Source organism: Hyperolius riggenbachi, chromosome 4 (assembly GCF_040937935.1).
Source record: "Hyperolius riggenbachi isolate aHypRig1 chromosome 4, aHypRig1.pri, whole genome shotgun sequence".
Taxonomy (NCBI): Eukaryota; Metazoa; Chordata; class Amphibia; order Anura; family Hyperoliidae; genus Hyperolius; species Hyperolius riggenbachi.
Genome location: NC_090649.1, coordinates 389,968,445 through 389,982,085, shown reverse-complemented (window position 1 = coordinate 389,982,085; position 13,641 = coordinate 389,968,445). Strand labels below are relative to the sequence as shown.

The 13,641-nt window shown below is 42.0% G+C and overlaps 1 protein-coding gene across 6 annotated transcripts in view; it reads right to left on the bottom strand.

Moving 5' to 3' along the window:
- The window catches only part of MAP4K3 (mitogen-activated protein kinase kinase kinase kinase 3), a 391,382-nt gene that overhangs the window by 200,242 nt on the left and 177,499 nt on the right, over positions 1-13,641 (bottom strand). For 5 of the 6 annotated variants that reach the window (XM_068232153.1, XM_068232154.1, XM_068232156.1 and 2 more), the window contains one exon: positions 3,016-3,106. In XM_068232153.1, coding sequence (XP_068088254.1) covers positions 3,016-3,106 — 91 coding nt within the window. Of the gene's footprint in view, positions 1-3,015; positions 3,107-11,221; positions 11,281-13,641 lie in introns of those variants that run through there. The other variant, XM_068232158.1, reaches the window with a different exon arrangement.

The following is a 13,641-nucleotide window of genomic DNA, read 5'->3' as shown; positions in this document are numbered from 1 at the left end:
TCCATAACAACTGGCAACCAAGGCAATGGAGTGGCTATCTCCATGTGATTTGCATAATTGTTTAGCTCCTCTTACTCAGCCCGGAAAACAATTTATTAGCGAATGGGACGTGAACGTGGTTTTCTTATAATTAGAAATGAACATGCAAAACAAAGTTTTACCAAATGTTTTATATACACTATACATCATTCATATTAAAGCAGGATTGTCACCATAAAAATCAAATTTCAACAGCAACTGGTCTGAGTGTATTAAGTGATAAAGATGCTAATCCTGCTTTCAAAACTTTTTCTGCTGTTATGGTTTGGTGTTATCACATACCTAGAGAGCACTGGCCCTTTAATTGCCATCGTCTGGCGAAACAGTTGCATGCTGGGGGGTCTTTTTATCTACAATATATTCTGCCTCTTTCCTTTATTTCCGCCTGCTTCTAATGACATAAGACAGTGAACTTCCTAGTATAGACCTTTCTGTGATATGGTGCAAAACAAAGGTGTAGTTTTTGTTGCTGATAGCAACCAACAAATATTTATTACAGACCTCAGCAGGAGTGTCTGAAGACTCTGGGAGGAGGGTGGGTAACAAAAACACAATTAGCAAGAGGAGAAAAAAGAGTGAGGGATGGAGGAAATTATGTCAGGATTAGCTTCATTCGAAGGTAACCAAAATGGAAACTGTCTAGAATAGGATTCTCTGCTTTTCCTATATAAAACTCACAGGAATCATAGTGTGGACGGTGCAATACATCTGTTATGTAAGTAGAACTAGTATTTACTTATATATGTTTTTTATTTCTAGGTTAGCATGGGTGTCACTTGTTCTTTAACACAGAATGGCTTTAGGTGATGAACATAATGGCATAGAAGTTAGTATGGAGGTTAATATGTTGCAGTCTATAAAGTAATAGGGGTAGGAGAATGAGGTGTGTGGATATCAGTAGGCAGTCTATGAGGCAGGAGAGTGAGGTGTGTGGATATCAGTATGCAGTCCATGAAGCAGGAGAATGAGGTGTGTGGATGTTAGTATGCAGTCCATGAAGAACGAGCAAGGTGTGTGGATATCAGTATGCAGTCCATGAAGCAGGAGAATGAGGTGTATAGATGTTAGTATGCAGTCCATGAAGCAGGAGAATTAGGTGTATAGATGTTAGTATGCAGTCCATGAAGCAGGAGAATGAGGTGTGTGGATATCAGAATACAGTCCATGAAGCAGAAGAGTGAGGTGTGTGGATATCAGTATGCAGTCCATGAAGCAGGAGAATGAGGTGTGTGGATGTTAGTATGCAGCCCATGAAGCAGGAGAGTGAGGTGTGTGGATATCAGAATACACTCCATGAAGCAGGAGAGTGAGGTGTGTGGATATCAGTATGCAGTCCATGAAGCAGGAGAATGAGGTGTGTGGATGTTAGTATGCAGTCCATGAAGCAGGAGAATGAGGTGTGTGGATGTCAGTATGCAGTCCATGAAGCAGGAGAATGAGGTGTGTGGATGTTAGTATGCCGTCCATGAAGACCGAGTGAGGTGTGTGGATATCAGTAGGCAGTTCATGAAGCAGGAGAATGAGGTGTGTGGATGTTAGTATGCAGTCCATGAAGCAGGAGAGTGAGGTGTGTGGATATCAGAATACACTCCATGAAGCAGGAGAGTGAGGTGTGTGGCTATCAGTATGCAGTTCATGAAGCAGGAGAATGAGGTATGTGGATGTTAGTATGCAGTCCATGAAGCAGGAGAGTGAGGTGTGTGGATGTCAGTATGCAGTCCATGAAGCAGGAGAATGAGGTGTGTGGATGTCAGTATGCAGTCCATGAAGCAGGAGAATGAGGTGTGTGGATGTTAGTATGCAGTCCATGAAGACCGAGTGAGGTGTGTGGATATCAGTAGGCAGTTCATGAATCAGGAGAATGAGGTGTGTGGATGTTAGTATGCAGTCCATGAAGCAGGAAAGTGAGGTGTGTGGCTATCAGTATGCAGTTCATGAAGCAGGAGCGTGAGGTGTGTGGATGTCAGTATGCAGTCCATGAAGCAGGAGAGTGAGGTGTGTGGATGTTAGTATGCAGTCCATGAAGGAGGAGAGTGAGGTGTGTGGATGTTAGTATGTAGTCCATGAAGCAGGAGAATGAGGTGTGTGGATGTTAGTATGCAGTCCATGAAGGAGGAGAGTGAGGTGTGTGGATATCAGAATACACTCCATGAAGCAGGAAAGTGAGGTGTGTGGATATCAGAATACACTCCATGAAGCAGGAAAGTGAGGTGTGTGGATGACATTATGCAGTCAATGAAGAAGGAAAGTGAGGTGTGTGGATATCGATATGAATCTTTGCAGAGAGAGCGACCCCCAGGTGGAATGTACCCTCACACCCGAGTAAGGATAGGTGTTTGCCACACGCACTGTCAGTTGTTGCATGATTGCAACCCGTGTTTGTTACTATTCCATCTAATTTTCTATGTACTTTCACAACACTGTCTAAACATACTGCCATATGTGGTCTCCTGGGCTTCTCTGTGTCTGAATACTTCCCAAAGTTCTTCTGGACCAGATACCCAACTTCTATCCCTCCCCATATCCATGTTACCTTTACTAACCCCATCATACCTGGAAGCACCTAATCATAATATGGCAGAAAAGAAAGACATATGTTTGCACACGCAATACAAAATTACATACACAAATCACAGAGAACCGCAGGTTTAATTCTGCAAAACAAAAAATTGAATTGCAGTGATTTTGTGCTTGCAAATGTATATTAGTAGTTAAATAACGTTTGCTAACCATTCACTGAATTAATCATATGGTAAGACGTGATTGTGGTTGTGTTCTACATTAGGTTTATTCTCCATCATTTCACAAACCTGTAAGAAAAAGTGATGGACATAGGATGGCCATGAGCACAAGCCTTAATCCATGATGCTAATAGGCCTAGACTGTGGCCGGGGAGCTACTTCCCCTTCAGTGAGGACTGTATAACCTGCAGAGCTATGCCGGTCACATACTAAACAGACACTTTCAATACTCTACCTCAGGTAGCTGCCGAAGTACGCCACAATGTTTGTATGTTTGCAGTCTTTCATCATTATAATCTCCTGCTGCACCACTGCAAAGTCTTCTCCTGCAAAATAATGAAAAAAGGATGAAAATGTATATTCTGGCATTATGCATTCAGAGGAAATGCTCATTCATATCACACACAATAAATAAATAAATGTATTATTCAGATATCAGTTCAATCATAGGTAAGAAGAAAGTCATATTCAATATTAAAAATAACTATTCATTCCTGACGAGCATGATTAGTAGATATACTTTGTGGCCTGGTCCATAAGGCCACTGGATGCAAAAGTATATCCAACAACCCTGGCAGTTGATTGGTGGGGACTTTCCTAAGATTGGGGGTTGTCCAGGAGATGATAATAACTGTGAGTGCCACCACTAATGATGTGACCCAGCTGCACCATCCTACCACAGCATCACATAGTCAATAAACTGAGGCGGGGAAGGAGGTATACATGCAATTAAGGTGAAATTTGGGCACAGGGTTAAGCCGAAAAATGGCTCCCCCTGCTCCTTCAGTGTATATCACTATTTCCCCTCCTGGCTGCCGTGGACTCAGGAATAAGACTTAATTCGGCTGCCAGCTATTGCTGGCGACCAAATTATGCTGTTGTTATCATAATTTGGACTCAGTCTTCCGACGGCACCCAAATTACTGAGCGTCGCCATAGCTGGAATTCACATGCAGCCTATGGTGGCGCCTTATGGAACACTGGGAAAAGGGTTGCTCTTAAAAAGCTGTGCTGGCTCTTTTGTAAGCTCCCCCTGCCCCGTCCACAATTCTGTAAGCCATGTGTATTGACAACCTGACCTGCATAGTAAATTAGGGTGGTTCTAATTGTAGGTACACCATTCAATGTCCTGGAAGATCAACAGCTTAAAACGATTATTACCACCATATCGATCAGCTCCTGGATCGATTTTATGCAGTAAAGATTAGAAAATAAATCGCATTATCGATTGGGAGATGTTCAGACATGTTGGAAATAATCAGTTTGACCAGTCAATCTGCTGGGAAATTGAATGGTGTATACCTAGCATTAGGCTCTATTAATTTAAAAGTATTAATGGACCTTAATACCATACTTAATTTAGCTTGCAGAAATGCTTTATAGACATTCTCTAACATTTTTGATTAGGGAAAATGTTTATAAAACAGCCCTGCATGCTTCTGCATGTAGAAAAAAACTATTAGCTGGTGATCACTGTAGCCATTGCCAAGAGCAAAGTCATGGCCAAAAATCACACAGTAAACTCCCTGTGTAGCACGGTGGGTGGAGCCAACACAAACTCGATCATTGCTTATTGTGATAATAGTTAATCAGGCCCAGAGAATCTACTGCCATGAAAGAGATGTGCAGCTAGAATAATGTAAATGACGCAGACAAGATCAGCACTATGCTATGCATGAATATAGTATGGTAAGGTTGCCCCCACCTTTATTGTACCTTGCTGAATCTTGTTTATACTGAAATTTGTTGATGGTCTGACATAAAATTACTGCCCATTAAGGTGACCACTAATGATACAATTTGCAGAATACAATTGTTTATGAACAATTGGAAATTATGATTTGGGACCACTAATGGGTGGAAATATAATCAATCCGATCGGATTGGTTAGGAGATTTTTGTCCATTAGTAGTCCCAAACGATCATTTCTGATCATTCATACCAAGAATCGTTTGCAAACGATTGTTTAGCAAATTCTATGGTTAGTGGCTACCTTAAGCACTGTAGAGATGTTACCATCCAAGGCATTGCTTTTTTAGCAGGAAGGATTTTCAGTCTCTTTTGATCCCCTATATTTTCCTAGAGGTTTTGCGTCACTCCGAGCTGCTTGGGTATTCAGTCACCCATGGCACTGAAACCCGACGTGTGAACCCAGCCTCCAAAGGGATACTTAACCGAACACTCTATGTAAAACAAATGCTGTGGCTGTGTTGTGCTTATACAGCAGACACTTACCACAGTGTCTGCCCTTTTCTAATCTGGCCCTGTGCCCTATAAATCATCCTATTCTAGTGGGTGACTCAACTCAGTCTTCGCGTGACACGGAAGCAGTAATGACGCTAACCCTCCCTCCTCTCATAGTCCTAGCACTTGGCCGCGCAACACAGCTTCTCCTGCATGCATACCACAGTCACATGCGTATATCGAAATCTGCAAATTAGTGTGGTGGCTGGTTGCAGTTTCATCCCTCAGCAAACAGTGGACTGCATGATGGGAACTGAGAAACTCAACCTGCCACTAACAGCAGTAACTGCGCATTCTCACAGGCTCATGCACCCGCTCCGACAGCGCTTTACTTGCCTCTGTACACTGTAACAGACTATGATAGTGCATGAGCGCAGGTGCCGAATGGCCCGGAAGTAGTAGCGGAAACTGCATTTTGGGAGTTCTTTTTGAAAACAAAACTCTGCCTTTACAGGGGAATGGGCATCAGCTGAGCAGCGAAAATATGCAAGAACACAAGCACTATTAACCACTTCAGGACCAGAGGTTTATACTCCACTAGTGACCAGGCCATTTTTTACAACTTGGCACTTCACAACTTTACCGATTTATCGCTCGGTCATACAACTTAACACCCAAATGAATTTTATCTCCTTTTCTTCCCACTAACAGAGCTTTCTTTTGGTGCTGTGCGTCTGTGATTGCTGCTGCAATGTTTAGGTTTTTTTTAAATTCATAAAAAAAAAAAAAAAAAAACATTTTTGTAAAAAAAAAATTATATATTTTTTCCCCTCCCTTTTATGCCCTCCTCCTACAATGGCCCTACACTACGATATTCACACTACACATATATAGACATATGGCTATGTCAGGGATTAGATTGTGAGCCCCTCCGAGGGACAGTTAAGTGACAAAACTATATTCTGTGCGGCGCTGCGTAGATGTCTGCGCTATATAAATACATTTGTGTAAATAAATAAAACAGCTTGCCAGCGCTGATCAGCCGCTGGCAGGCTGATTGCTGGTGCCCGCTGTTTACAATGACTGGAGATTGTGCTCGTGCGAGTTTCAATCAAATCACACTCCTCGTGAGATGACGCCATCATCTAGGAACAACAGAGCCGCTCTGTGGCCGCCAATCTGTGTTAGGCAGTCGCAGAGAGGTTAATAAGGTTTATGGGGATACTTTTATTATTAATATATATATGCTCAGTTTAGGTTGCCTTTAAGGAGGCTCTACTTAGTGTGAAAGCACTATTCCTATTTTTTGTCAGTAAATAAGCCGAATATTGTAACCATTCAGTTAATTAGATACAATGGTTGTCATTATGACAATTAAAGGTGCCCACTAAAGGTACAATTTTGAGGAACGATTCTAAAATATTATTTATTGAACTGGAAATAATCAATTGGAAGTGATCCTTTGTGATCAACAACAGGATTCTTTTTTTTCATTCTTACAAAGAAATACTTGTATCTGTCATATACAGAAGAACCAGTCATACCTCATGAGCTGTGAATTAGGACATTAACACAAATATTATTTATGGGGGCCAGGGCAAATAATTACCAATGATAAATATTCTATATTGACAAACTTTCTTTAGTTTAACATAAATTATTTATGTTTTTTTTTAAAAGGGTAAATAATATAAAATAAATTAATAGTAAAAAGCGAGGTTAAAAATAACATCACTAATAACAAATGACACCAATTTACTGAAAGTACATTGACGTAAACTGTACCAAATGATGTTCAATGACGATGGTAAGAAAACCCTTTTTAGTTCTTAAGGTAGCCACACACCATACAAGTTTTTAAATATCTGTTCAATTTAAGAATTGCAATACATTTTTCTGACTGATTGTAACATTTCAAAAATATGACCAATGTACCACACACATATGTTAAATTTTTCCCCAATTATGATAAAAATGATTGGAAACTGACAAAATTGCTAGGGTATGCATCTTAGTAAATTGACAATCCAACACACACCATACAATCTTTAGAAAGATTGAAGAAAAATATCTGGCATTCCGGTTCGATTAAAATCAAAGAAAACGGGAAATCCGATTGGATTTTTCAGTCGAATGCAAAAAAGCTTTCGATTTAGATCCGATCGGTTTTATCGAATTAACGTAAAATCGGATCATTTTATTGCATCGTGTGTGGCCACCTTTAGTTTTCAAAAGATTGTAGTGTTAAATCACTTGCTAGTTTGCGATTATTATTACCAACCTGTATTTACAAAGTGGAAACACAGCAGACACAACTGCACAACTAATTAATAAGGGGATCAATTCAATGATTAATGATGAGCATACATGAATTGATCCATTTGAAGTTCTATTAAACTGACACAACTACTCCATCAGTCATCACAGATTCAACATAATCTTTCAGGCATAACTAATCAATAAAAAATCTGGTCAGATGTCTTGACTCAAAATTACTTCAATCAGTTTGTGCTGATTAAGGCTATTTAACAGATTGTTCAGTTTGATTATTTAATTTGATCTTTTTCTTGTTGTTAATGGCCACGGTATCAATGCAAGTGTCAAGATGTAGGCACGTTCCCAGGTGTGCGCATAAAATGCAGCCAAGTGAAATCCAAATTGTGGCACAGATCTGTATTTTTCCAGAAGTCAGCTTTTGGGTGCAACAGCCCACGTTTGCAGATGTTTTACAAACAAGAAAGGACACAGGCTTGCATCACAAGAGAGAACTGGCAGCAGCCACTGCTAATGTCCTGACCCTTATAATTATTATTACGTTTTTATATAGCGCTGATATCTTCCGCAGCGCTGTACAAGATATATAAAGATATGTCACTGTCTGTCTCTCGGAGGAGCTCGGAATCTAGTCCCTACCATAGTCATATGTCCATGGTAATCTAGGGCCAATTTTGCTTTAGGGGGAAGCAAATTAAATTATTTCTTATGTTTTTAATAGTCTATTGACTGTAGTGTACTGCTACTCCCAGCAATGGAGATCTCTGGCTGCTCCAATGAGTCCCTTATTGAATAAAATATTACAATAACATTTGTAAAGCGCTTTTCTCCCATAGGACTCAAAGCGCATAGTTGTGTCTCAGATTAATACAAGGTTGCAGGCTGGGTTGTGTTACAGAGGAGATAGTCAGATGTTCATGAATGCCAGACTGAAGAAGTAGGTTTTCAGTTTAGACTTGAGCCCCATCTACACGATACGATTCTTTGTACGATTCGATTACGATTCTATTTAGGATCCGATTAAATCCAACATGTCCGATCAGGATTCGATTCAAATCAATTTGCCATTGTTTAATGGCAAATCGAATTGAATCAAATCCTGATCGGACATGTTGGATTTAATCAGATCGTAAATAGAATCGTAATCGAATCGTACAAAGAATCGCATCGTGTAGATTGGGCTTTATGCTTCCAGGGATGGAGCTGTCCTGATTGAAGGACCTTTGCCCAATATGTTGTGCTGGATGTGAAGCAAGAATGCTTATATCATGCAACAAATGAATTAATCCCACATACTGTACTGGATTCTGTAATACCCAACTGATATTCTGGAAACATTGTTTTTCAAGACATTGCAGATAACCATTTAACCTACATGTCCAATTAAAATGCATTACATAATTGTGTGCCTACTGACTTGTGATCCTTAGAGACGAGTGCTGGCGTCATGAGCAGAACTACAATGACTCAGCCACTGGGAATTATTTCAGTATATCTGCAGGTATAATTATTACTCTGCAAGGGGGTGGGTGTTTGAGGGTTGTGCAGGCTCCCCGTGATTGGTGAGTTTGCTGGGGGGGGGTGGGGGGGGGAGAGTCTATGGCTGACATTGTGATCTAGAAAGGAACTCAGGACATTTCCAACACCAGTCATCTATAAGGACCTGATCAAGTTGCCAGGAAGCAAACCCATGAGATATGAATTGGTTTGTCAATACTGCTGATAAGATTATGCTGTAATTGCAGTTTATTAGTAGTATAAGTGTTATAATTCTGATAGCGATCCCCCCCTTTAATCTTAACTGAAACTCCACTATTAAGGATACAATGCCAATCCTGTCAGTTCAGCTCTGTATATTGATAACTACACCATGTGCATGTAATAATGCAGTTACAAAACGGGATTCTTTACAGAGACTGTGAAATAGGAGAGTAAATGCTTGCTATATTATAGGTCAATGTTGACCTCCGTGTTTAAAGTTAACTGAGCATCATTTTAAGCACACAAGGCATCTCAATAGCATATTACTAATGCATGCCAGCAATGTGGCTCATTACTTTAAAAAATCCATTCTACCTCTTCTTTTTACATTTAATTGTTTGTTAGAGGCATTTATTGCTCTACTTCCATGGCCTGCTGTGTGCAGAAAATGCAGGCAGATAAGGATTGCTGTAATTAGCAGTAGCAATGAACAAACAAACGCTTTCATCAGCAAAGGGGTGAGGAGATAGGATACTGTACTTCAAACAGTCACACTTGATTACATTCACACCTTCTCCTGGATAATTAAGGGCAGATGGAAGGGGAGGGAGGGAAGTGGCAGCTCCTACAGCTATTAGAAACCATGACAAACTGCAGAAAAAAGCAGCATGGATCACTTTAAGCGTAGCCTTTTGAGGAATGTTGATAAGCTGCCACTCAATTTCCCTGTTGTTGGAGTAGATGGAGTGGTGGCGGCAAAGACAGCGAGGAAGGCGTGGTTCTGACATCCGGCTATCAAAGACTGTGAGGGTGAGTCTGGTAGTCTTTTATACAAAACAAAGATTATTGGCTGTAACAAGTTTTTAGAGACATTTTCAAAATATAAGATAACATATATTAAAAGGGGTCTGATTTGGAGAGTGGGTGAGTGTTAGGTGAAATAAAATGAGAAGGTGAAAAGGGTCTTTATAGGGGAATCCAAACCACCTGAGTACTCCCGAGAGGAAAAGCTCTTTCCAGAGAAGCAGTCACTATCCTGGACAAAACATAATTCGGACCTCCTCCTTAAACATTCTTATACAGGTGGAGGTAAAAGCTGTTACAATCGCTATTTTTTAACCTTACCGCCAATTTTAGTCAGGTCCGACCCACCCATGATACCAAGTGAGGCGTTTTCCTCAGTCCGGGGGCAGTGCAGGCCGAAGTAGGAAGTGTGAAGAGTGTGCCTGGCCTGCCGGCTTACTGCCTCCCGCATGGCCGTGTGTGTTTGGGGGGGGGGCGTGAGCAGTAAGGGGTAGCAGAGCAGGAAGGAGGAGCAGCGGGTACACAGCTGTGGGGAAGGGGGATAGACCCCCCTCCCTTACCTGGACCTCACACCACGCTCCCCCTCCAAATATTAGAGAAGTGTGTCAGCAGCAGTGGGCGGGGTATAACTTGACTCACATCTTTCTTCCGTGTTTCAAGGGGTTGGAGTGCTTCGTGCCACAGGTGTTCTCCTTATTCAATGCCGCCTACATCGTCACAAGTTTGCCTCAATCAGCGAAAAGTCTAGAACTGGCCCTGATTTCAGTAACAACATCAAGATCTGCAATCATTATTGAAAAAGTGCTGAGCAGTCCATTTGCTAATAAACGTCCATAGGCCGAAGAAGGTTATTTCAGCGTGAGGCGCTGAGTGCCTTGCGCCGAAGCTGGGCGCCGTCATAGCAGCAATGCTATGCTGCGCGTACCACGTAACGGTAATTCAGGGCTCTGGCGGGAGCCAGACCCCAAATTGCATCTGCCTCAGAGCTGCGACAACTCGGAGGGGAAATAATATTTACTGCCACCTCAGAGTTTAGCGGCAGCAGAAAGAGCCGTCATTCGGCTTGCCCTGCATCAAACTGCCCTGCGCCGAGATGCCATGTACTCTCCCATAGGCAATAATTGAGTAGAGTGGTGTTTTTCAAACTACTTCTTCACAACTTTGAATGCAGATCACCATTTTAAGAAATAGGATACTAGGGAGGCAGAATAGCAACAATGAACAGCAGCATTAGCTATGGCGTAACTTTAGCGTTAGGCGTAGGTGGGGGTACTGTTAGACATTGGTAAGGGGGTTAGGTGTAGGTAGGGGAGCGGTAATGTGTGAGTTAGGTTTGGGTAAGTGATAGGAGACTATTGGTAACAGTAACATGACATAGTAGAATAACTGTAACTTTACCAATATTCTACTGTCAGGTACATCTAGTGCCCATTTGAACATGTGACGCTTTTAAATGTACTCATAAAATCAACTCTCACCTATCATAAATACTAACATGTCTGTAGGGATATGTTCATAGGCACAAATCCTAACAGCTTGTGCTGGAGGGATGTTTTTGCCCACACAATTTTGACTGGTTGCCATGGTTTCCTGAACAACAGACCACTCTGTTTAAACACCTGATTATTCACACTTTAGCTTGGCTAGGGCCAGTTATTCCTCCTAAAAGAATTTAAAATAAATACTGAGGGGCTGTAGCTTGCCAGCTAAGGAGGAACTGGATTCTTCTAGATTCTCACAACGCTACAGCTTCTGCTTACTACTGGTGGGCCAAACCAAAAATGAGGTTAAACTTTACAGAGGAAATCAATGAAGCACTATTTGGATCTAAAACAACCTATAGACTGTTTCTTTCTATCCAATCACTGAACTGAAATTCAGATTGTACAAGAAAACTCAAATTTTGCTTTATAAGTTGCAACACATACAGTCAACAACAACAACAACAACTAACATTTGTAAAGCGCTTTTCTCCCATGGGACTCAAAGCGCATAAGCATGGCTCCGACCATCGTGGTACAGAGGAAGAATTTTATAAGTCTGGAAATGCCAGGCTAAACTGGTGGCTTTTCAGTCTGGATTTGAATAGCTCCAGGGATGGTGCTGTCTTTACTGGGTGTGGCAGGGAGTTCCAAAGAGTAGGGGCAGCATGACAGAAGGCTCTATCTCCAGATTTTTTGAGGTGCACTCTGGGAGTGACCAAGTTTATAGAACTTGCTGATCTGAGGTTGTGAGAGGTGTGGTGCAGCTTCAGCAGGCCCTTCATGTATCCAGGGCCCAGATTGTGCAGGGATTTGAATGTCAGCAGTCCAATCTTGAAGAGTATTCTCCATTCTACTGGTAGCCAGTGCAGTGAGCGAAGGATCGGTGTAATGTGACAGTGGCGAGGCTGGTTTGTTAGCAATCTGGCAGCAGCATTCTGCACTAATTGCAGGCGACGCAGGTCCTTTTTGGGGAGGCCAACATAAAGGGCATTGCAGTAGTCCAGCCGTGATGTGATAAAGGCGTGGACTAGGGTTGGAAGATCCTCTGGGGGAATCAGATGTTTAATCTTTGCAATGTTCTTCAGATGAAAGAAGGAAGATTTAACTACAGATGAAATTTGGTTTCTGAAACTCAATTCTCCATCGATTAGTACTCCAAGGCTGCGCACAAGGTTGGAGCGGTTTATGTCTGAATTCCCAATCGTGATTGGTGTTGCTTTAGGATAGAGCTGTTTTGATGGCGAGTGTTGGCTTTGGACAAACAGGACCTCAGTTTTGTCAGCATTCAGTTTCAACCAGTTATCATTCATCCATGCCTGTAGCTCAGCTAAGCAAGAGTTTATTTTTGGGGTAGGGTCTGTTCCACCAGGTTTGAAGGACAGGTATAGCTGTGTGTCATCGGCGTAGCAGTGGTACGACAGGCCATGACGTAAGATAAGTGTACCGAGTGGCAACATGTAGATTGCAAACAGCAGAGGGGATAGGATTGATCCTTGTGGCACTCCGAATTGTAGAGGTGCAGGTTTGGACATTATAGGACCTAGGGATACTCTCTGTGTTCTGTCAGTCAGGAATGATCTGAACCACTGGAGGACTGATCCACTGATGCCACAGTACTCCTGCAGTCTGTTAAGCAGGATTTCATGGTCAACTGTATCAAAAGCCGCTGAGAGATTCAACAAGATTAGGATGGAGCATTCCCCTCTGTCCCTAGCCATGAGCAGGTCATTGCAAACTTGGATGAGGGCTGTTTCACAGCTGTGGTGTTTCTTAAAGCCAGATTGTAGAGGGTCCAGGATGTTGTTTACTGACAGCCTGGTTTCAAGTTGCCGATAGACAGCCTTTTCAATAACTTTACCTAAGAAGGGGAGGTTGGAGACAGGTCTGTAGCTGCTCATAGAATCTGGATCCATGGAAGGTTTTTTAAGAAGGGGCTTGATGATTCCTTCTTTTAGAGAGGTAGGAAACCTCCCTGCTTGCAGAGAGCAATTTACTATTTTGTGAAATGCTGGACCAAGCAGGTCAGGGCATTTCAGCATATGTTTAGTTGGTCCAGGGTCCAGGTCGCAGGTTGTCTGGCGGAGCGACGGAGGATGTCTGAGATCTCTTCATCACTAATACTTTTGAAGTCAGTCCAGGGTGTTAGGTTGTTTTTGCCACTATTTCCAGGAGTTGAATAAGTCTTAGGTGCTGTGGACTGAATGAGACACCGAATAGAGGATACTTTGTCAGCAAAGTAGCAAGCAAATTTTTCGCAGTCAAGCATACAGTACATACAAAGTATGCTCCATTGCAACTGTTAACGCACATGTTGCGCGGTACGACTCTGCATGCATGACGTTATGCGGACAGATTCAACTGCACCACACTGCTAACATGCTGATGTGAGCATAATTGCATCATGTCAGCATCAA